General features: G+C 43.9%; 2 protein-coding genes across 3 annotated transcripts in view; one reads left to right on the top strand and one right to left on the bottom strand.

Annotated features, from left to right (window-relative positions):
- The window catches only part of prrg2 (proline rich Gla (G-carboxyglutamic acid) 2), a 42,541-nt gene extending 42,081 nt beyond the window's left edge, over positions 1-460 (bottom strand). The window contains exon 1 of the mRNA XM_072588731.1: positions 397-460. The gene's annotated coding sequence lies outside the window, so the exon portion shown is untranslated. The remainder of the gene's footprint in view (positions 1-396) is intronic.
- Positions 379-23,604, top strand: nosip (nitric oxide synthase interacting protein). 2 transcript variants are annotated; one of them, XM_072588726.1, is made up of 9 exons: positions 379-555; positions 2,370-2,462; positions 3,513-3,618; positions 6,093-6,174; positions 10,420-10,561; positions 14,796-14,914; positions 19,421-19,608; positions 21,281-21,389; positions 23,141-23,604. In XM_072588726.1, exons 2-9 carry the CDS (start codon positions 2,393-2,395, stop codon positions 23,210-23,212), a joined length of 888 nt encoding a protein of 295 aa, XP_072444827.1. In that variant the 5' UTR covers positions 379-555; positions 2,370-2,392; the 3' UTR covers positions 23,213-23,604. The 2 variants fall into 2 exon arrangements, with proteins under 2 accessions (XP_072444827.1, XP_072444826.1); XM_072588725.1 differs by having other exon boundaries at positions 471-608.
- The last annotated feature ends 361 nt before the right edge of the window (positions 23,605-23,965 follow it).

The following is a 23,965-nucleotide window of genomic DNA, read 5'->3' as shown; positions in this document are numbered from 1 at the left end:
TTCAATGGCTGAATGGCCTACATTCATCTTGTGGTCATTTGGAGAAACAGAGCAGACAGCATGGGTCGAAAGTTCTCTTTCTACTGTGTAACAATCTGTGATACTCTATACAGATCTCACGAAGACTTTTAATAATACAGGTAATTAGGAGCACAGTTGGCCAGGTATATATCAGGTGGACATACAGGGAGCTGCAGGGACCAGTGGTCCTCCAGGGCTGTAGGGGGCGCGCACAGGTTGACACTGGCCAGTCGCTGACCATCTGCTGAAGGCCCCCGACCACTTGCAGCAAATACAGCAGCGAAGCGGCCCCAACGTTCTGCCTCTTCGTTAGAACGTGTTACAGTGTTTCAAGTCAAAATACACATCGAGTAATTTAATATTTACGGCACGTACGTAGAAGTGTGCGCATGCTCATCGGCCGCATACCACCGCCCTTGGAATCACATCCGCCCTTGCGCCGGCGCCTACGTTTCCTTCCGGTTGGGTCATGTCAAACGCACTTCCTGTTTTAGGGCCTGTGTTGTTTGGGTGAATCTGAGACGAGAATTAAAGGTACAGGTTTGGATAAAAATAGTCAAGCAATCTATAATTAAAGGGGTATTTTGGTAAGTGTTTGTTTGTAATAATAGAAGAAGTAATAATTTTGAATACGACATTAAATATAAATGCTTGAAGGGGAACCTTTTGTAAGGCTCTTGAGGCTGTGTATATCAAAGTGCTAGTGCAGGTACTGTGGGCCGAATAGCCTTATTCTATGTGTTATCGTGCGTTTTTAAATGCATCTTTCAGCCTGTCCATTAGGGATACCTCGATGGAGCTCATAGCCCTGAGTTGACAATCCAGTGCAGTATTCATGGAGTGCTGCACTGTCAGAGGAGCCACCTTTTGGATGTAGGAACACCTCAAGTTCCCCTCCAAGCCACGACTACGTTGTCATTCCTTCAGTATTGGTGGGCCAAACACTTAGATCTCTCTCTCCCAACAATATACTGCAGCTGTTCAAGTAGAAATGTCTGTCCCTCAGTGGATGGACCAGATCCCATGGTCACTGTCTGAAGAAGAATAATGCAGTTCTCACTTGTGTCCTGGCCAATATTTATCCCTCACCAAATTTTGTTTAAAAGAGAATGGTTTCACTGGTCAATTGTGGTTTCTCAGATTAATGCAAAATGTTGTGTTCTTGGTCAGAGATTGTAAGCTATCCTGACATTTAATGCATATGAAATGGATGTTTTTCAAATGTCAAGAGTTTCTATAGGAACACTCTATTTAAAGTAATCATGTTTTGATTTTAACTCCTTTCCACTTTAAGATTTTGCTTGTTGAGTTTTGATGGGCTGAAAAGCTTCATTGATTTTTGTTGTTCTTTTATGAAATGTGATCAGTCCTAATTACACTTGGACTGCGTGACTTCTAGACCATTTTGGAGGGCAGTTAAGAGTCACATTGCTGTGGGTCTGGAGATGTGTTTCGCCCAGACTGGTTGAGGATGGCAGATTTCCTTCCCTAAAGGACATTAGTGAACCAAACTGTTTTTAACAACAATTGATGATTGTTAATATGGTCTGTTATTGAAAACTAACTTTGTGTTCCAGATTTATTAATTCAATTTTAAAGTCACCATGATCCCAGCATATTAAACCGGGTGCCTGGACCACCAGTGCAGTGACATTACTGCTTTGTCACTATCTCCCCATTGACATTGTATTCACTGATGTTGAGGAATATGGGAACTGGAATAGGCTATTCAGCTTGTCAAGCCTGCCCTACCATTCAATACGATCATGGTTGATTGAACACTTCAATGCCTTTTCTTCACTCCCATCCTGAAACCCTGAACACTTGGATGTCAAAAATCTATCAATCTCTTCCTTCAACAGACTCAAAGACTCAATTTGTATGATCATCTGTGGTAGAGAAGTCCAAAGAATCACAGTGCTCTGAGTTTAAAAAAAAATCTCCTCATCTCACATCCCACTCATTTTAAAATTATGCCCCTTGTTTCTGAACTCAACCAGTTCCCAACCAGGGAAACATCTTGCCTGCATCTATTTTAAGAGAGATCACCTCTCATTTCTTTTTGAAACTTGAGAGAATATAAGCCAAGTTTGCTCAATTTCTTTTCGTAAGGACAGTCCAGTTGTCCCTGGAACAAATCTGGTTAAGTTGTTTGCTGCACTTTGTTTGTAGAAATAATATCTTTCCTGAGATAAACGAACCAAAACGACACGTGGGTGCAACTAAATCATGCTCCTATACAATTGAAGTAAAGCTTCATCATTCCTGTACTCAAATCATGCTGCAATAAGGGTGAATGTTCCATTAGCCTTCCTAACAGCTTGCTGAAAATCTTTTTGTCCCTACAGGTCATACGGCTGATGTGTAAGTGATGACAAGACATGGGAAGAACTGCACAGCGGGGGCTGTATATACCTATTACGAGAAGAAAAAGGACACAGGTACGGGAATGGAGATGGGAGTGTGAATTTAATATTGTACGTGAGTTATAAATGGGAGGTGACCTAAGGCCCATGCCTCCAAGTCCCCCTCCAAGCCACTGACTGGAAGATGTAGCTAGTCTGCTCCTTTACTGTCACCTGGTCAAATTCTGAATCTTCCTTCAGTCTTGCAGGAACATCGTCACCATACAATTATTCAGATGAACAGACTACAGTAGAACAAGAGGTAATTCATTCCCCATCACCTTCTCAATGGCAACTAGGGTTATTTTTCTTCAAGATGAGGGGCCAAGTTGGAGGAGACATGCTGCAGGTTGAGTGGAAGTAACAGTCAGGATCAGACATCTCTAAAGAGATCTTCTGGGTTGAGCAACTCGCTGAGATTGCCCATAGTTCAGGTCACTTTGAGAGAGCAACGAGGGAGAGAGATGGAGATGAGAATGAAACTGGCTTTGTAATAAAAAGCATCTTTGGTCTACCCAATATTAACAATTGGAACTAATAGGAGAATAACTGGAAACCACTCCACAGGTCAGGCAACATCTGTGAAAAGAAAAACATACAGAGCTAACATTTTCAGATCAAAGATATTATGTCACAGTCTGAGCCAAAACCAATGATCACTCTGAACTGTTTGCTCTGTTTCTCTCAAGGATTATTTATTTAGTGAATGCAAATCCCTGGATCCAAGCGATTGCCTCTTTATTTGTTGAGTTTAAGGTTATTAGTTGCTACTTAGTCTGTAAAGGGGTTACTCCTTAATAATGTGTAGTATCTCTGCCTCTCCAGAAGTGCAAAAGAGATTTTGTACTGAGGCCTCCGTAATGTAAGTTGTCTGTGCAGGAATCTTGTTTGTCCTGAACCTGCTTAACAAGAGCTGCTACTTGTGCCATCGTAGTTCCAAGTCTACCAATTGACAGAGGGCATTTGTCGCAAGGAATTTATTCATGAATTTGTGTCCTTGATCCGAAGGGTGTTTGTGGATGAACCTACTCAGGAAGGTTGCTGCTGTGATCCCAATAAACTGACTGATTCTCCCTTCTCCCTCAGCTGTTTCGGGGTATGGGACACAATCCCTGCGCCTCAGTAAAGATGCCATCAAGGATTTTGACTGCTGCTGTTTGTCATTGCAACCCTGCACAGATCCAGTTATAACGTGAGTCCTTCTCATTTTCCCACCCTTTGGTATTCCTCTCTTGGAAGCTGTGGATCCCTTGGAGCCAAACCTAACTCCTGCTGGGATCTCCATGTGTGGTAGTAGCTCCTGTATCTGTAATCAGGTTAATGGTGACTGAGCAAATCAAACTAGAGTCATAGAGTCAAAGAGATGTACAGCATGGAAATAGACCCTCTGGTCCAACTCGTCTATGCCAACCAGATATCCCTACCTAATCTCGTCCCATTTGCCAGCATTTGGCCCATATCCCTCAACCTTTCCTTTTTAAGTACCCATCCAGATGCCTTTTAAATGTTTAACTTATACCAGCCTCCACCACTTCTTCTGGCAGCTCATTCCATATACGCACCACCCTCTACGTGAAAAAGTTGCCCCTTAGGTCCCTTTTATGTCTTTCCCCTCTCAACCTAAACCGATGCCCTCTAGTTCTGGACTTCCCCACCCCAGGGAAAAGACTTTGTCTATTTACCCTATCCATATTCCTCATGATTTTATAAACCTCTGAGGTCACCCCTCAGCCTTTGATGCTCCAGGGAAAACAGACCAGCCTATTCACCCTCTCTACAGTTCAAATCCTCCAACCCTGCCAACATCCTTGTAAATCATTTCCGACCCATTTCAAGTTTCACAATATCCTTCCAATAAGAAGGAGATCAGAATTGCATGCAATATTTCAAAAGTGGCCTAACCAATGCCCTATACAGCCATAACATGACCTCCCAACTCCTATACTCAATACTCTGACCAATAAAAGAAAACATACCAAATGCCTTGTTCACTATCCTTTCTACCTGCGACGACTCTCAAGGAGCTATCTGTACTCCAAGGTCTCTTTGTTCAGCAATACCTCCTCAGACCTTACGATTAAGTGTATAAATCCTGCTAACATTTGCTTTTCCAAACTGCAGCACCTCGCGTTTATCTAATTAAACTCCATCTGCCACTGCTCAGCCCTTTGGTCCATCTGATTAAGATCATATTGTAATTTGAGGTAACCTTCTTCACTGTCCTCTATACTTCTTGAATATTGCTGATAATATTTATTGTGAAAGGCAATGGCCTAGTGGTATTATCGCTGCACTGTTAATTCAGAGACCCAGATAATATTCTAGGAACTGTGGTTTGAATCCTGCCATGGCAGATGATGGTATTTGAATTCAATTTTTAAAAAGTAACCTGGAGTTAAGAATCTGGTTGTTGATTGTCGGAAAACCCATCTGGTTCATTAATGTTGATTAGGAAAGGAAGCTTCCATCCTTATCTGGTCTGGACTACATGTGACTCCAGACCCACAGCAATGTGGTTGACTGTTAGCTGCCCTCTGGGGTGGGCAGCAAATGTTGGCCTAGCCTGCGAGGCTGTCAACCCCCTAATTGAATTTTTAAAAATTCTGATTTTGTGTGCATTAATATCTACATCGACAGTGTATTAATGTAATAAGTTGAACTTGCAACATGGCTCGTTTACACTTACCAGAAATGACATACATTCATTTACAGGGATCCATTCTCTGCAAAAAGAAGGAATATGCCCAAGCCTTGCATTGTCTTTGGGTAACCCAAAGACAATCTGCTTGCTGATACTTTCTCTGTGGCAATGTCTCAGCCAATCAGGTTCAACTTGTTAACCAATCAACATGCTTTCCTCCTTTTTAGTATAAATTGTTGTGACAGTTTGAAATTTGACATTCTCGCATTTATCCTGATGGGTGCAAGACAAAACATTTTGGTGACCGGTCTCTTTATGTCAGTCTTGGAGCTCTCTGCAAGCAAGTGATTCAATCAAATTTTTATTAGATCAGATTCCCAAGATCATTGTATTTTGGGATTGCTGTCTGTAATTCTGAACAATCTTCCCATCAAAATGAGCAAATCTGGTCTGTATCTGTCTCGGTAACGAATAGTTGCAGGATACTCAATGGTTACAACCAGAAATAGACAATAACACTGGTGTATCTTCAACAGTTCAGAAGTTTTATAGTCACTCTTGCAGTTTCAGACTTCATGTTCTCAATTAATTACATGCCTTCTTATTCCTCAGCCTCTGCAGTGGAACTTGAACTCATGAATTTGGCTATTGGTGCAGGACTCTGGGTTGCCAGACCTGTATTGTAATCATGTTGCTGCTGTACTCCCATAATCTCATTGTTGTTTGTTGGAACTTGCTGTGCATAAAGGTAGCCATATTTCCTATTTTACCACAATGTCTGTGCTTCAGAAGCATTCCATTGGCTGTAAAGTGCTTTGGCACTGAGCTTGTAACAGTCCTGATTAAAAATGAAAGATCTTTCTTAACTTGATGCTGTTTCTGCATTAAACCTTTAAATCTGTATTCCTCAGTGTATTTATCTTCTGCCTGGTCAGAATATTATTCAACGTAAATACATTGGTGTTTAATGCTGAAAAGCTGAAGGATTTGTCCCTGAATATTTCTTGTTTTTTTTCATTATGCAGGCCTGATGGTTATATATATGAAAAGGAAGCAATTCTGGAATATATCTTGCACCAGAAAACTGAAATTGCTAAGAGAATAAAGGTAGATTTCCCTTTCTCAACTCTTCATCCTGCTACCCCCTTCACCTGAATATCATTCTTTCGTATCATTTCTGTCTGTCTCCCTTTCTCACTGTCCCACTGCTTCTCTCAAACTCTGTCTGCATTCTTTCCCAATTTTCCTCTTTCTCTTCCTCTCTTGCTATCTATGAATTGAGAGGATGTTGCTATTGATGTCCATACACTCCCTGCCAGAAGTTGTTTGTTTGTGTGGGATGATGTTCCACAGGAATTAGTCATAGAGCTGTACAGCATGGAAACAGACCCACTGGTCCAACCTGTCCATGTCAACCAGGTATCCTAACCTAGTCCCGTTTGTCAGCATTTGGTCTATATCCCTTTAAACCCTTCCTATTCATATACCCATCCAGATCCTTTTGAACATTGTAGTTGTCCCAGTGTCCATCACTTCCTTTGACTAATTCCACATGTGCACCATCCTCAGTATGAAATAGTTGCCCCTTAAGTCCCTTTTAAATATTTTCCCTCTCACCTTAAACCTATGCCTTCTAGCTTTGGACTCTACCACTTGGGGAAAAGACTTTGACTATTCACCCTATTCACGTCCTTCATGATCTTATAAACCTCTCGAAGGTCACCCATCAGCCTCTGATGTTTCTCTTTGTTCAAGTACCTGTTTTGCAGTGTGGATCAAGTGAGTAGGTGCTGATTTGCTAATGACTGTAATTGGAGTCAAACTGAACTCTGTCCTTTTGTCCATGCATGAATTTTTGTTTGGGTAGAATGCAGCTGATGGTGTTGTGACTGGGAGCCCTGGGCTGATATGAATTCTCCAGATCCTCCGGCTGAGGTTGACCTTGTAAATCGGAGGCTTAAAGTTTATTGGAAGGACGCATACTGTGCTGTTTGGGCAGGCTTTTATTATAGCAAGAAGGAATGTGGAGAGAAATTTTGATTCGGCGTCGATAAGAGACCCTGATTCTTTATTATAAAGATCGGAAGAGATAACACTTTGAAAGCACTCCCAACAGAGCGTGACACCAAATGAACAGATTGTACACAGGACAGTTTCAATGGTTTCTAACACATGTAATGGACAATAGGAAATATAGCAGGCCCTTGAGCCTGAGTCACTAAAAGCATAGCTGGAAAAAGCACAGCAGGTCAAACAGCATCGGAGGAGCAGGAGAGTTGGTACTTCAGGTCAGGACTGAAGTCCCTTGAGCCTGCTGCACCATTTTCCTTAACGCTATTTTCCTGCATTATCCCCATAGCTTTTGGTACCTTTTAATATCTAGACACCCACAGATATCTCTCTTGAATGACTAAACCTCCACAACCCTCTGGGGGAAAGAATTCTAAATATTTACTGGCCTCTGGGTGAAGACAGTTTTCCTTATCTCAGTACTAAACAGCTGATCCCTTATTCCAATACTCTGTCCCTAGTCCTAGACCCTCCAGCCAGGAGAAGCATCTTTCCTGCATCTATCCTCAATAGACAGTGTGCCTTTCCTTGGATAAGGGATCTAAAACTGCTTCACAATACTACATGTGTCACCTCACCGAGTCTCTATGTAGTTGTAGTGAGACACCTCTCCTCCTGTACTCAATCTGCCTTAAATAAAAGCCAATTTACCATTTACCTTCTTGCAGCTGCACCTGTATGTTCACTTTTAATGACTTGGATAAAGACACCCTGGTCTGTTTTCAATATCAACATTTCCCAATCTAAATCATTTACGAAATCCATGCATTTCTGTTATTCTTACCAATGTGAATAAATTTACATTTTTCCACAATATACTCCATCTGCCATGTTCATGCCTCTCACTGAGCTTGTCTAGATACCTTTTTGCATCCTCCTCACAGTAAGAATATAGCACGTAAGGATATGAGATGATATTCCCGGAACATAGGATCCTGAGTTTAGATTATCTACTGTATGGAAACAGGCCCTTCGGCCCAACAAGTCCACACTGACCCTCTGAAGAGCAACCCATCCAGACCCATTCCACTTCCTTATATTTACTCCTGACTAATGCACCTAACACTATGGGCAATTTAGCACGGCCAATTCACTTGGCTAGCACATCTTTGGATTGTGGGAGGAAACCCACACAGACGGGGAGAATGTGCAAACTCCACACAGACAGTCGCCCGAGGCTGGAATTGATCTCAGGTCCCTGGCACTGTGAGGCAGCAGTGCTAACCACTGAGCCACCGTGCTGCCCATCTTGGCAGGATAAACGTAGAGAGGCTGTTTCTTCTTGTGGTAGAATCTAGAACTAGGGGTCACTGGTTTAAAATAAGGGAGCTATCCAGTTCAGTCAGACCAGGAGAATTTTTTTTGAGGTTTGAAAATCTTCCTTGAAAGATGTTGGGAGCAGATTCTTTCATATTTTAAGGCAGTGATAGATTGTTGGGAGTAGATTATTAAGGATAGCTGGGCATGTAGAGTAATCAGCTCAGCCATTGACTTATTGACAAGCCTAGCAAACTAGACTCCTACTCCTGCTTCTAATTCGCACATTTATACAAATATATCAGGATAAAGGGAGAGACACTTCAATCCAGTCATTTTGAGTCAGCCAGCCCCGGTCAGATTTTGTGGTTAAATCCAGTATACACAGTACAGAAGGAGTTATCACAGAATAATTATGGTGCAGAAGGATGCCAATCTGGCCTCTTGCATCTGTACCTGGTTCTCTGAATGAATATCTTACTTTGTGCCCTTCTCCCTGTAATCCCGTACACATGGGCAGTCCTCAGGTTGTGAGGTTCCATTCTCGATACGACCGCAAGGCGATTTGATAGAAGTTGGAACCATACAGGACCATATAAAATAACCATTTATAAGAATGAGGAAGCCAATAAATATTAAAATTAATATGAATTGTAATTGATGTTAATATACCCCTGTAAGGCATCTCATCCATGAACTGGGACTGTCTGTGGCACCTTTTCAGTGAGCAGCTGATTTCTCTTCTGAATGCTTCCAGCACACTGTGTTTTGCAGAACCTTAACTGCTCACTGCATGTTAAAGCTTTTTTCCTATATTATTTTTGCTTGTATTGCCAGTTATTTTAAACCTGTGTTGTCTCGATTTCAATCCTTGCATGAGTGGAAACAGTTTCTTCCTATCTACTCTGTTTGGTCATTGCCACTTACTGCATTTATGTAAAAAAAAACGTTCTTCCTCATGTTCCAGCCCTTCTACCATCAGTTAATGTGAAGAGCTTTTATTTTTAAATCTATCTTGTCCAAACTTGTCATAATTTTGTACACTTTGATCAAATCTCCCCTCAATCTCCATGGAGAACAACTCTACTTTCTCCAACCTGACCCAATAGTGGTACCATTTCTGGTTTTTAAAAAAAGAATCCTTCACATTCTCTTGGGTACAATCATGTCCTTCGATAAAGTCAACCAGAACTGGATGCAGTGCTCAAGTTACTAACATTACATTGATTTAGTAAAGTATCTTAACCACGTGTTGTTCAGAGTTTCTCTGCTCTTTATGGATAGTATCAGATAGCTCCATTAGGGCAGAAGAAATGCATGTTGTATGTAAATGCCCACAGTGATTACACCTGGACATGTTCCTAGTGACTTCTGGGAAAGGCTTTGGTGTTTGTTTGTTTTAATATATATCACTCATGGATTGTAGGCGTTGTGACCTCATTAGTTGCCCTTGAGATTGTGTCAGACACCTGTATCATTCAGCCCAGAGAGGTGGTTAAGAGTCAACCACACTGCTGTGGGTCTGAAGTTACATGGAGGCCAGACTGGGTGAGGATGGCAGATTTCCTTCCCTAAAACGCCATTGGTGAACTAGATGGAGTTTTAATGGCAGGTTTCGTGGTCATCGTTAGATTTTTGACTCCAGATTTTTATTCCATTCAAATTCTGTCATCTGCCATGGTTGGATTTGAGCCCAGCTTCCCAGAACATCAGTCTCTCGATTCAACGACATTAGCACTAGACCATTGTCTCCAGTAAACGGTCCCTCAGCTACGAATAACCCAGAGGTGTCTTCCCAGATTTAACAATTGCTCGGACAACATGAAACACGGTTCCATTGAGATTTGAACTCAGATGGCAGAATTCAAATTCCAGAGTGCTAACTGTTGCACTATATTCTGACAATTTGATTGACCTAAGAGACATCAGGGACTTGTTGTTGCACAGGCAATTGTGAGTATTACCCTGCGCCTCGGTTACGTGTACTTAGAATTGTAAAATTTCTTTTCTGTCTTAATTTCCCAGGCTTACGAGAAACAGAAGAACGTCAAGAAGACGGAGCTGGCAGAACTGGCGAAGGCGGAGAAGGAGACCAAAGTCAAGGCATTCCTGGAGAAAGAGTCGACCATCGTCAGCAAGCCGCTGAATCCCTTCAGCTCCAAAGGGGGTAGGCTGTCCTGGGGCAGATGAAGTGCCGTCAGCTAGTACAACATTTCTCCCCTGGATGGGGGTGGGGTTTGGCAAAACACACCACTTGTGAAAATGTCTGTCTCCCGTCTCTGTTTTCTGTAGGAATGATATACGTTTGTGTAACGCCTTTTATACACTGGCCTGTTTGAAACATGGCTTCACAGCCAATTCTTTTGAACTGGTTTCATGGAGAAAATCTGGCAGCCAATTGGTACACAGCAAGCTCCCACAGAAACCTACAGCAACGACCAGATCACCACTTTGTTGTCGAAGGATAAATCTTGTCCCACATGGAGGACTGACTGCCCTGCACTTTGTTTTAAAACGGAATTGTCTGTGCCCAGCTCAGTGCTGGAACATTGACCAATCAGAATGCACTTAGGAATGTCAGCTGTAGATTGGGTGTCTAAGCCTGTGGAGTGGGACTTGCACTTGTGACATTCCTGAATGGATGACACGAATGAGAAAAACAGCTCTTAACTGAAGACATGTGGCCATCCAAGGCTAACTCTCTTTGTTATATCAGTGTGTCACTAGTCCATGTTTGTAAGCATGTAGAGGCTCATTGGACTGAACTCATGCCTCCAAGTGTGAAAGTTGGAGATTCACACAAGTCTTTAAGCAGATTGTTGCAGCCCTGACAGAGTGTTCCCTTCTGGTTGAGGTGTTACCTTAAGGCCCCACCTCTCCTCTCTGGTGAATGTAAAAGATCCTGAAGGAAAGTGTTTCAAGAGAGGGTTCAGAAGAGATTTACCAGGACGTTGCAGGGAACAGAAAGTTTGAGTTAAAGGGAGAGGCTGGACAAGCTGGGACATTTTTCACTGGAGCGTAGGAGGTTGAGGGGTGACCTTACAGAGGTTTATAAAATCATGAGAGGCATAGATAAGATGAATGACAAGTTTCTTTTCCCTTCAGGTGGGGGATTTCAAGACGAGGGGGCATATTCTTAAGGTGAGAGGAGAAAGATTTAAAAAGAACGTGAGGGGCAACTTTTTTGTACACAGTGGTTAGTGTGTGGAATGAACTTCCTCAGGAAGTGGTAGATGTGGGTACAGTTACAACACTTTAAAGGCATTTGGGTAAGTACACAAATAGGAAGAGTTTCGAGGAATACGGGCCCAGTGTAGGTAGGTGGGACTAGTTTTGTTTGGAATTATGATCAGCATTGATTGGTTGGACTGTTTCTGTGCTGGGAGAAAGTGAGGACTGCAGATGCTGGAGATCAGAGCTGAAAAATGTGTTGCTGGAAAAGCGCAGCAGGTCAGGCAGCATCCAAGGAGCAGGAGAATCGGCGTTTCGGGCATAAGCCCTTCTTCAGGAATGAGGAAGGTGTGCCAAGCAGGCTAAGATAAAAGGTAGGGAGGAGGGACTTGTGGGAGGGGTGTTGGGAATGCGATAGGTGGAAGGAGGTTAAGGTGATAGGCTGGAGGGGGGGTGGGGGCGGAGAGGTCAGGAAGAACATTGCAGGTCAAGAAGGTGGTGCTGAGTCCGAGGGTTGGGACTGAGAAAAGGTGGGGGGAGGGGAAATGAGGAAGCAGGAGAAATCTGCATTCATCCCTTGTGGTTGGAGGGTTCCTAGGCAGAAAATGAGGCGCTCTTCCTCCAGGCGTCGTGTTGCCATGGTCTGGTGATGGAAGAGGCCAAGTTCTTGGCAGAGTGGGAGGGGGAGTTAAACTGTTCAGCCACGGGGCAGTTGGGTTGGTTGGTGCGGGTGTCCCAGACGTGTTCTCTGAAATGTTCTGCAAGTAGGCGGCCTGTCTCCCCAATGTAGAGGAGGCCACATCGGGTGCATTGGATGCAGTAAATGATGTGTGTGGAGGTGCAGGTGAATTTGTGACAGATATGGAAGGATCCCTCGGGGCCTTGGAAGGAAGTGAGGGGGGAGGTGTGGGCACAAGTTTTGCATTTCTTGCGGTTGCAGGGGAAGGTGCCGGGAGTGGGGGTTGGGTTGGTGGGGGAGGGGGGGTGTGGACCTGATGAGGGAATCACGGAGGGAGTGGTCTTTCCGGAACGCTGATAGGGGAGGGGAGGGGAGAGGAGGGAAATATATCCTTGGTGGTGGGGTCTGTTTGGAGGTGGAGGAAATGACAAAGGATGATACGATGTATCTGGAGGTTGGTGGGGTGGTGGTGAGGACCAGTGGGGTTCTGTCCTCGTGGCGATTGGAGGGGCGGGGTTCAAGGGCGGAGAAGCAGGAAGTGGAGGAGATGCGGTGGAGAGCATCGTCAACCATGTCTGAGGGGAAATTGCACTCTTTGAAGAAGGAGGCCATCTGGATTGTTCGGTATTGGAATTGGTCCTCCTGGGAGCCTATGTGGTGGATGCGAAGGAATTGGGAATATGGGATGGCGTTTTTACAGGGGGCAGGGTGGGAGGAGATGTAATCTAGGTAGCTGTGGGAGTCGGTCGGTTTATAGTAAATGTCCGTGTTGAGTCGTTCGCCCGAGATAGAAATGGAGAGGTCTAGGAAGGGGAGGGAGGAGTCTGAGACGGTCCAGGTGAATTTGAGGTCGGGGTGGTAGGTGTTAGTAAAGTGGATGAACTGTTCAACCTTGTGGGAGCACGAGGTAGTGTCGATACGGTCATCGATGTAGCGGAGGAAAAGGTGGTGCCAGTGTAGATACACTGGCACCACCCCCACTTTTTCCTCTGCTAAAGCTACACTGGCACCAGCCCCCACCTTTTCCTCCGCTACATCGATGACTGTATCGGCACTACCTCGTGCTCCCATGAGGAGGTTGAACAGTTCATCCACTTTACTAACACCTTCCACCCTGACCTCATTGGATGTGGCTACTGCTGTCCAGCAGTTGTTGCCCATCGCTAATAGGCCATGCGACGAGAAGTGGGTGCTCTCTAGGGCTGTTAAGGGTCAACCTCATTGCTTGTGGGTCAGGAGTCACATGTAGATGAAACATACCATCCTGTAAATGCCACCTTATGCAAAAGATGCGTGTTTTGATTAGATTAGATTCCCTACAGCGTGGAAACAGGCCCTTCAGCCCAACCAGTCCACACCGACCCTCTGAAGGGTAACTCGCCCAGATCCATTTCCCTCTGACTAATGCACCTAACACTACGAGCAACTTAGCATGGCTAATTCACCTGACTTGCACATCTTTGGACTGTGGGAGGAAACCGGAGCACCCGGAGGAAACCCACGCAGACACAGGGAGAATGTGCAAACTCCACACAGACAGTCGCCCAAAGCTGGAATCGAACCTGGGACCCTGGTGCTGTGAGGCAGCAGTGCTAACCACTGAGCTGTCCTAATTTTGAATTGTAGAAACAAATTAGTTGAATAATTGAAATTGTGAACGGTTATTGACAGTAAAATAGAATCCAGTGCATTCATTAGAATAATTATATTGCAAATGTTTGGTCAGAAAGCAGGGTTATATGTGAATCTGTGGAATTCAGTCCCCCAGAGTGTGCTGGATGCTGGGACATTGAGTAAATTTAAGGTGGAGCTAAACAGATTTTCAATGGGTTGAAGAGTAATGGGAGCAGATGGGAAAGTGGAATTGAGGCTGAGATATATCAACCATGATCATATTAAACGATGGAGCAGGCTTGTGGTGCTGAATTGCCTACTCCTGCTCCTTGTTCTTGGCCAGATTGAAAAGGTGGCAGATGTTCTTCCCGAAAGGACATTAGTCAATCAGGTGGGGTTTTACAAGAAAGTAATGATACATTGTCACCATTAATGAGATTAGCTTTCACTTCCAGATTTTAAAAATTGACTTTTTATGAATTTTAATAAGGTGTATTGAATACTGAACTGACGTTCCACTAGTTGCTGGATTTGAAGCTGTGTCCCAGTGTTAGGCTCAGCATCTGGATTCCTAGTCCAGTGAGATTAACACCGCACCGCCGTCGTCTTACATTGTGGTAACTTATACAGAACATAACACTAAAGGCAGCAGCACTGTTTGGAATGAAGTCGGGCTTATAGTTGACATCCGAATGAAGGTATATTTGCTAAGTTTCAACTCTATCGCGTCATCAATGCAAACAGCTAGACTTTGCAGCATCCTTACTTCAGAAATGGAGATCCTCCCACATGGGACAAAGCAGCTCCCCAGTGGGCTTTAAGCCTCCTTCCCCGGTCCCAGACAGGTTCTCTCACTGATAGCGCTGGAAAGTTGAAATAATCTGCACCATTTACAGAGTCTTTGTTTGTTGTTTCTCTTTTTCCCTCTGATCCCTAGGGGAGGCCCAGGCTGGTTCCAGCACAGAACCCATTCAGCCAGAGGATGAAAAGCACTTGCCCAGTTTTTGGATCCCGTCACTCACTCCTGAGGCGAAAGTGTCTGCCATGAGAAAACCGGTAAGGTTCTCCGGGGCGATTGATTCTCATTTGATCCACTTGCTCCAAAAAACATTCTCCTCCCCTGCCTCTCAGCCTTTGGGTAGAGAATTCTGTAGATTTACCAGTTTCTGAGTGAAGAAATTTCTCCTCATTTCAGTCCAAAATGGGCTAATCCTGAGATTGAGACCTTATATTCTGGTTGCCCAGTTGGGAACCATCGTCCCTGTACCCAGTCTGTCCAGCCCTGTCAGAATTTTCTATGTTGCAATGAGACCCCCCCCCTCCCCACCTTGTTCTGATAAACTCCAGTCAATACAGACCCAGTTGGTGCAATCTCTCCTCGAGGCATCCCAGGAATTAGTCTGGTGAACCTTAGCTGCACTTCCTCTATGACAAGCATATCTTTTCATGGGCATGGAGACTCAAAACTGCACACACTACTCACCAGTGCCCTCGACAGGTGCAGTAATACTTCCTGCTCCTGAATTCAAACCCCCTTGAAATGAAGGTCGGCATGATTTTTACGTTCCTGATTGCTTGTTGCACTTGTGCACTGGTCACTGAAAGCAAGCATGCAAGGACACCAGGGCCCTGTGTCTCTCCCAAACCACCTCTTATTTATAATAGTTGAATGATCTTATTGTGTTGTTCCTACATTTCCTGAGTTTTATCCACCTGAAGATCACAGGTAGTCACTTGGCATGTACTGAGATCAAAGATGATTGAGTTATTTCAAGAAGAGTAATGTAGGAATTCAGGGCAACAATATGATTCACAGCCTTTTATTGCCACTGTCCTTTTGGAGATCCCCACTTGCAATATTGTTTAGCTTGCACTGAGAAGTGGGTGGCATTTGTGATTTGAGTTGTTGTTGTGCTGGCTATGGAACCACTGTGAGAGAGAGAAATGGAGACTTGTGATATGCAGCTGTCCAAAATTGAATAGTCAGCCACCATTGCTATCTAGGCATGCATAAAGAAAGGCAAGACTTAAGAGTTACAGAATTGTACATCAAGGAAACGGACCCTTCGGTCAAACTCGTCCATGCTGACCAGATATCCTAAATTAATCTGGTCCCATTTGCAAGCACTTGGCCCATATCTCTCTCAATGCTTCCTATTCATCCGCATGTCTTTTAAATGTTGTAATTGTTTCAGCCTACACCCCTTCCTCTGGCAGCTTATTCCATACATGCACCACCCTCTGCATGAAAACATTGTCACTTAGGTCTATTTTTAAATCTTACCCCTCACATCTTAAACCTTTGCCCTCTAATTTTGGACTCCCCTACTCTGAGGAAAATACCCTGTCCATGCCCCTCATGATTTTATAAATTTCTATAAGGTCACCCCTTAGTCTCCCACACTCCAGAAAAAAATAGTTCCAGCCTATTCAGCCTCTCCCTGTCGCTTAAAACCTCCAACCCTGGCAACGTCCTTGTAAATCCTTTCTGAACCCTTTCAAATTTCACACATCCTTCCTGTAGCAGGGAGACCAGAACTGGACGGAGTATTCCAAAAGTGGCCTAACCAATTTGTGTTTATATAGTTCCTTTCCTGTGCTAGAGTGAGTGAGAGTAAGTTTACACTTGAAGCATAGTGACTGTCATAATGTAGGGACTGCATGGAAAGTAGTCATTTGCATGGGGTAGAGAGGAACTGCTGATGGATCTAGTTCCTTGAGTTCAGAGACAGAAGAAAGGATGGGAGAAATTAGGAGGACAAGTCTGTGAACCAATTCTTCCCTCATATGAAGTGATTTTACACTATTTACAGTTAAGAAAAATGATAATCTATGAAGCAGAATATTCGGGCTGATTGAAGTAGAGCTGTTTTGCTGCAGTACACTGCCCTCACTGGTGGAACAGTGTAATTACAATATTATATTTGCATAATATGTTAAATGTGGAAAGCTATAAAGGCAAACTTTCATTTTTGTGGACAGGGAGTGTTGAAGGCTCTAAACTTTTAATGTGTATCTGGATGGCAAAAGGTTCATATGCCAGGTCAGTCCCCTAGACTGCTTGTTTTTACACCACAGCTTTTGAAAAGAGTTAAAAGACTTGATTCTAGAAAGATGGTGGCAGAAAAAGCTGCAGCACATTGTGACCTGAAGCCAATTCAGATTCCTGGGGAAGAAAGACACAGCAGTGCTCACCTGATAAGTTTATAGAACATTTCAATACTGTAATGTCCAGGGTAAACAATTCTGTGTTGTGAGAGATCAGAGATTGTTCGTCTCAGTATTCAATTCTCACCAATTGTGTGTCCTCTCTCAGAACCATCTCTTCCAAATGTTTCCAAAGATGCCCATGTCTCTCCTAACGCCAGTTGACTGTCCTTGTCTGCATACCGAGATTTTGGGCAGACCATTCAACTGTGAATGTGTTGCAGCCAAGACCGATGTTGGCTGTTCCTGGCCTGCATTATTGATGTGGCCATGCCCACTCTTCTCCATCCCACACCCCTCCAGTTCAGCCCTACTTTATCAAGTACCTCTTTCCCCTTGTCGGATATCATCACAGTCAGGCTCCTCAGAGGTGTGAGAGTCTCACCCTCCGAGTCACACTTGATGAAATTGATCCTGGGTGGGTGTTGATGAGGTACAGTAGTACTGAGAGCAAAGGAGTGTCAGGTTGCTCCTGGCAGCTCACTGATGAGGGATAAAGGCTCACTGCCTTTATTCCTGATGAAGGGCTTTTGCCCGAAACGTTGATTTCGCTGCTCGTTGGATGCTGCCTGAACTGCTGTGCTCTTCCAGCACCACTAATCCAGTATTTGATTTTCAGCATCTGCAGTCATTGTTTTTACCTAGCTCACTGATGAGGACAGGTCAGGATTCTGAAAATATTCAGTGCACTGCTCCAGAGGTTCATGCGCACAAAACAAATTGAGAATACAAAGACGCTACAAATAGACATCGACAAGTTCAGTGAATGGGTAATAATGTGCGCAGATGGAGCATAATATGGGAAGGTGTGAGATTCCTCACTTTGGCTGTAAGAATAGAAAAGCAGAATTAGTTTAAAAATTGTGAATCTTGTAAATGTTAATGTCATGCAAGAAATGGAGAAAGTTAGTAAGCAGTTTCGGAAGACAAATGTCAAGTTAGCTTTTATGACAAGCAAATTGGAATACAAGAATTAAAAATATTGCTGCAAGGTAGATAGAGAATGTGTGATGGTTCAAGACATTTTAACACATGCATCTTTTGGAATATTGCTTGCAGTTCTGGTCTCCTTCCTATCGGAAGGATGTTGTGAAACTTGAAAGGGTTCAGAAAAGATTTACAAGGATGTTGCTAGGGTTGGAGGATTTGAGCTATAGGGAGAAGTTGAGTAAGCTAGGGCTGTTTTCCCTGGAATGTCAGAGCCTGTGGGGTGACCTTTTAGGGTTTTATAAAATCTTGAGGGGCATGGATAGGATAAATAGACAAGGTCTTTCCCCTGGGGTGGGGTAGTCCAGAACTAGAGGGCATAGTTTTAGGGTGAGAGGGGAAAGATATAAAAGAGACCTAAGGGGCAACTCTTTCACGCAGAGGGTGGTGCATGTGTGGAATGGGCTGCCAGAGGAAGTGTTGGAGCTGGTACAATTGCAACATTTAAGAGGCATATGGATGGGTATATGAATAGGAAGGGTTTGGAGGGATATGGGTCAGGTGCTGGCAGGTGGGACTAGATTGGGTTGGGATATCTGGTCAGCAAGGGGAGTTGGACCGAAGGGTCTGTTTCCTTGCTGTACATCTCTATGACTCTATCTAAATAGAAAAAAAAGTCATATGTCACATCTGTCCCCTAATTTGCTCCTTTTACAGCGCGGGCTTTGAAAAGGGTTGCAAGACATGGTTCCAGAAAGTGGTAGCAGAAAAAGCTAAATGGCAATGAATTGAGAGTTTGGTGAGATCACACCTGGAATACCTTGTGCAGTTTTGGTCTCCATTTTAGTTTGGACACAGTGACAGTGAAGGTTAACTGGTTCCTGGGATGACTGAATTGTCTTTTTGTTCAATTAAATTCTAGAATGTGAGGTGGTATCATCAAATGATTCAAGGTTATGAAGGGGCTTGACAGGGAAGATGCTGAGAGGTTGTTTCCCTTGGCTGGCCAACCTAGAAAAAGGGGGACATGGTTTGAGGATAAAGAAGCGATGATTTAGGACTGAGATCGGAAATTTCTCCTGCCAATCCCTTAAGAATTCACTATTTTGGAGGGTTGTGGATGTTCTCTTGTGGAACATATTTAAGACTGAGATTTTTGAGATCTTATGGAAATAAGAAAATTGGGACTGGGGTTGGGGTCAAGTTGAAGCAACAATCATTATTGAGGTAGCTCGCTGGGCCAAATGGTTTACAGTCCTATTTCTTTTCTAAAGTAATGCACATTTATTGGGACTTATTGAGATAGGGATGGAAGTTGGGATTAATAAGAGGGACCTGCTATGGGGAATAAAATAGCGGGCTATTCCATATGCTTGTCACAGCCGTGTCTCTGAATTGTTACAGTGCCTTTTTTATTGTCTCTTGCAGGATAAGACTGTCTACTGCCCGATGAGTGGGAAGCCTCTGAAGATGAAAGACTTGATTCCTGTCAATTTCTTGCCAGTTGACAATAAGCTGGACCGTGTACAGCTGATCACGAGGCAGGAGCGCTATGTCTGTGCGGTGACACGGGATGTTCTGGGAAACTCTGTGCCATGTGCTGTGCTTCGACCATCGTAAGTGCCCTATGGGCTACTGCCCACCATTCCTATGACACCTCCCTCCGATTCATAACCCAGTGTCCTCCTCCTCCTAACCTCTACAACCAGCTACAACCGTCTGCTCTGCAAATTCTGCCCTTGTGCACATCTGTGACTTTTTCACCTGCTTGAGATCTAAATTCTGGAGGTCCCCACCTTAACATGAGTATCCTTCTTTTTATTGTTGCTTCAATCCTAACTCTCTCACGAGCTTGCTGTCACTTAACTTTAATATCTCATAATGGGGCTGAGCGTTGAATATTGTTTGATAACCACTCCCTGTGGTAAGCCTTGGGCTTGTATCAAGGTGCTATACAAATACAAGCTGTTTGTTGTTCTATAGCGTTTGGCAGAGGGGAGACCGTGGATCTGGAAATCTACCATTCCTCACATCGCTCAAGGGATCAACCTCAGAGTTAGCAGTTGAGGAGTTTCTAGTGCTTAACATTGGTAGCCAGTAGACCAGCGATATGATTCAGGACAATTGGGGTCCATCTCCCCTTTCGCTTTGGCTCCAAACTGATTTGCCTGTTATCAGGAAGGGTGGAATAGTGGTTCCAGGGCTTGCCTAGAAACCTGGAGAATGCAAGCCATAGCCAGAAGAGACATTGTTATCGATTATATATGGTCATTTGGAAATTTACACCTCCCTCTCATAAAATGCATTAAATATTCAAAGTATGCCTTCTCACGAGTTTTGAGAATTGTTAATGTTTGTTTCAGTGTTACTAAGATTAGTTTTGCATTATACATTTTTATTAATTGAATTTAAATTCCATGAACGCTGTGGGATTTGAACCTGTGACCCCACTACCCACAGACAATAGTTGTTGGAGATGATCAGTGATAGTTTTGTGGCTACCATTTCTGAGACTCTCACTTGCGTGCATATTTTTAATTCAAGCTATTCAGGCATGTTATGGCGAATCTCTGGACTGTATGGGATTTGAATGCACACCACGAGCCCTGAGCTCAGGGAGCTACTGCTGTGTCACAAGACCTTAAACTCCCAGCTTCATATTCCAGATATTTTTAATGAATTGATTTTAACTACTACAAGCTGCCCACAGAAGGAAATCATAGAATTCCTACAGTACATCTGGAAACAGGCCATTTAGCCCCATTTGAGTCGACACCAACCCTCCAAACTGCATCCCACGCAGACCCTCTTTCCCCCCCCCCCCAACCCCCAACGACCGTGAAGCAGCAGTGCTAACCATCATGCCACCCCATGGTGGGATTGAACTCCTCTCCCTGGGTGAGGTATTAGCCTGAGCCTTTGCATTACAAAATCATATTGAATGGTGCAGCAGGTTCAGTAGTCCATGCAGTCCACCACTGCTCCTGGTTCTTGTAATGTTATGATTAACTCCCAGTTGGAGGGTCACTCCTCGGAAGAGTGACCCACCCACATCCATTCCCCTACCCTATATTTGCCCCTGACTAATGCACTGGGCAATTTAGCATGGCCAATTCACCTGACCTGCACATCTTTGGACTGTGGGGGGGGGGGAAACCGGACACCTGGAGGAAGCCCACGCAGACACGGGGAGTCTGTGCAAACTCCACACAGACAGTCGCCCGAGGTGAGAATCATTTATCTAGTTACCTTGGTTTATTGTGATTTTTTTTTTTCAACTGGTTGCAGAGGGTCTGTGGTCACCATGGAGTGCGTGGAGAAACTGATTAAACATGACATGGTTGATCCGATCAGTGGAGCGAAACTGACAGAGAAGGACATAATCCTGATTCAGAGGGTGAGCGAAAGCATTGTGTTCAGCTGTATATGTGTGCGTTCCTTTTCATATCTCTTGACTGAGTGCTGCATATCAGCATAAGGAAATGGACCAGAGCACCTTTTTGTGGTTCAACACCTCCTGCCTTTTTCCAGCAAATGGGTAATCCCAGAGGTGACAAAGCCCGGGGAGAAAAAACAGACGGGCAATAAATTTATTTTGGAAAATTCTCTGACTACTTGAGTGGATCAAGATTTAATCCAGTAAAGCACATTGGCAATGTGTTTTTTTTTCCCGATTCATTCATGGGATGAGGGCATTGCTGGCTAGACCAGCATTTATTTTCTATCCCTGATTTGCCCAGAGGGCAGTTTCCTTCCCTAAATGGCATCAGTGAACCAGATAGGGTTTTCCTGATAATTGGCATTATTAGACTTTTTAATTCCAGATTTTTATTGAATTCATATTCCACCATCTGCCATGGCAGGATTCGAACCTGGGTCCCCAGGACATTACCTGGGTTTCTGAATTAACAGCCCAGATGATGCCACTAGACCATCTCCTCCTCCACTTGATACTTGATTCAGTTATTAATCCAGCTCCCTCTATAAGGCTGGCAGGGAATGAGTATATACTCCACAGGCTGGTAGTTCATTCCTGAGCTCTCAATAGCCTAGTAAACAACTATTCAACCCACCCTGCTATCGTAGCTCCATGAAAGAGCTATCCATTTTTTCCATTTCCATTAGATCAGGTATTCTGAACTACAGTTTTTAATTCTGCATAGTAACAGATCAGAAAGCACAATAATGACCATGTGGAAAACTCAGAATGTGGGTCAGTGGATGAAACATGACTCTCTCGCAGTCCAGTAATGTCACTATCTGTTCTGTTTCCCATCTTTATGAGAGGTCTTGCGTTTAAGTCTCATCCCAGAGACTTGAGCACATAATCTAGGCTCAAAGTTTGGTAGAAGATTTGTAGCTCGGGTGTTCGTTGTTGTGGTTCTGTTTGCCGAGCTGGGAATTTGTCTTGCAAACGTTTCGTCCCCTGTCTAGGTGACATCCTCAGGGGACGAAACGTTTGCAAGACAAATTCCCAGCTCGGCGAACAGAACCACAATAATCTAGGCTGATGCTCCAGTACATTACTGAGGGAGTGCTGCACTGTCTGAGGTACCATCTTTCAGCTCAGTCATTAAACCTGTCTGCCCTCTGATCTGGGCATTAAAGATCTCATGAAGAAGAGCCCTGAATACTCTGGTGAGCTGGCCACCAGCATCACTGCAACAAATTAACCCCTCATTGTACGAGGCAAGGTAGAGCAGTTACTCTTCTACAATTGGAGTGTGTTGTGGGAAATTAGTTGAATTGTACAACTGCAGAAGAATTGCTTTGAAAAGATTTATATATGCAGAGCAAATCGGAGGATTGCAGGTACTGTAAATCTGAAACTGAGAAATTGAGTATATCTGGCAACATCTGTGGAGTGAGAGCAGAGTTAACGTTTGAGTCCAGAACCGAAGGGTTACTGGATTCGAAACAATAGATCTGTTTCTCTTCCCACAGATGCTGCCAGGCCTACTGAGTTTCACCAGCAATTCCTGTCTTTGCATATGGAATGTCATTGGCTGCTGCTTTTGCACGTCCTGATGATGCTGTGTAATTAACTTCTTCCTGCTGGAGGACTTTGGATTTATGATCTTTTAGATGCTGCAAGAGAAAGATTAAGGGATTGCAGTTCTCGCTGACCAGTTGTTTCTTTGGACACAGGGTGGGACTGGATTTGCAGGATCCGGAGTGAAATTGGAAGCAAAGGAGTCGAGGCCAGTGATGCAGGCGTAACAACACAGCAGTTATTGGAGCCCATTGTCCATCAGGTGTCTGAGCAAACAAGTGGATATTTTCCTGTTTTCATTCCCCATCATCAGCACTTGCACTCAACCCCAGTTTGAGTGATTCAGATATTTATTGGTGACTATAGCCCCTCTGCAAATTGTTTAAAAAAAGTAATTCACAGTAGTCCAAGGAAACAGAAGAATGACCAGCAGTCCCTGCTGTGTATTAGCTTTTGGTACTCCCATTTTTGACTGACACTCTCCTACTTCTGTTATTATGTGGCTACCTTACATATAGGGAGCCAGTGAAAATGTCATTTATTTCACCTTTTTGGTCACTTTCTATTTCCAATACATTCTTGATATTTTCTATTTAATAAAGTTATCCTCTTCTCTCTGCTTCTGTTTGCATGAAGGCAGTGCTGTATATTGAAACAGGGGCAGTGTGGATCAAGAGCATAAGCTTAGCTATCATGTAGCACATCAGTTTCATTTTTTATTCATTCATTCATGGGATGTGGGTGTTGCTGGCTGGGCTGGCATTTATTGCATGGCCCTAGTCGCACCTTGCAAAAGTGGTGATGAGCTGCTGCATTGAACCACTGTAGTCACCTGCTATGCTTGACCCAGAATGCCAATTGGGAGGAAATTCCAGGATTTTAACCCAGTGATAGTGAAGGGATTGCAAGTCAGATTAGCAAGTGATTTAGAGGAACTTGCAGGTGGCCCTGGTCCTTCGAGTGGAAGTGGTCATGGATTT

Source organism: Chiloscyllium punctatum, chromosome 18, assembly GCF_047496795.1.
Source record: "Chiloscyllium punctatum isolate Juve2018m chromosome 18, sChiPun1.3, whole genome shotgun sequence".
In the NCBI taxonomy this organism is placed as follows: domain Eukaryota; kingdom Metazoa; phylum Chordata; class Chondrichthyes; order Orectolobiformes; family Hemiscylliidae; genus Chiloscyllium; species Chiloscyllium punctatum.
This window is presented reverse-complemented; position numbering and strand designations above follow the sequence as displayed.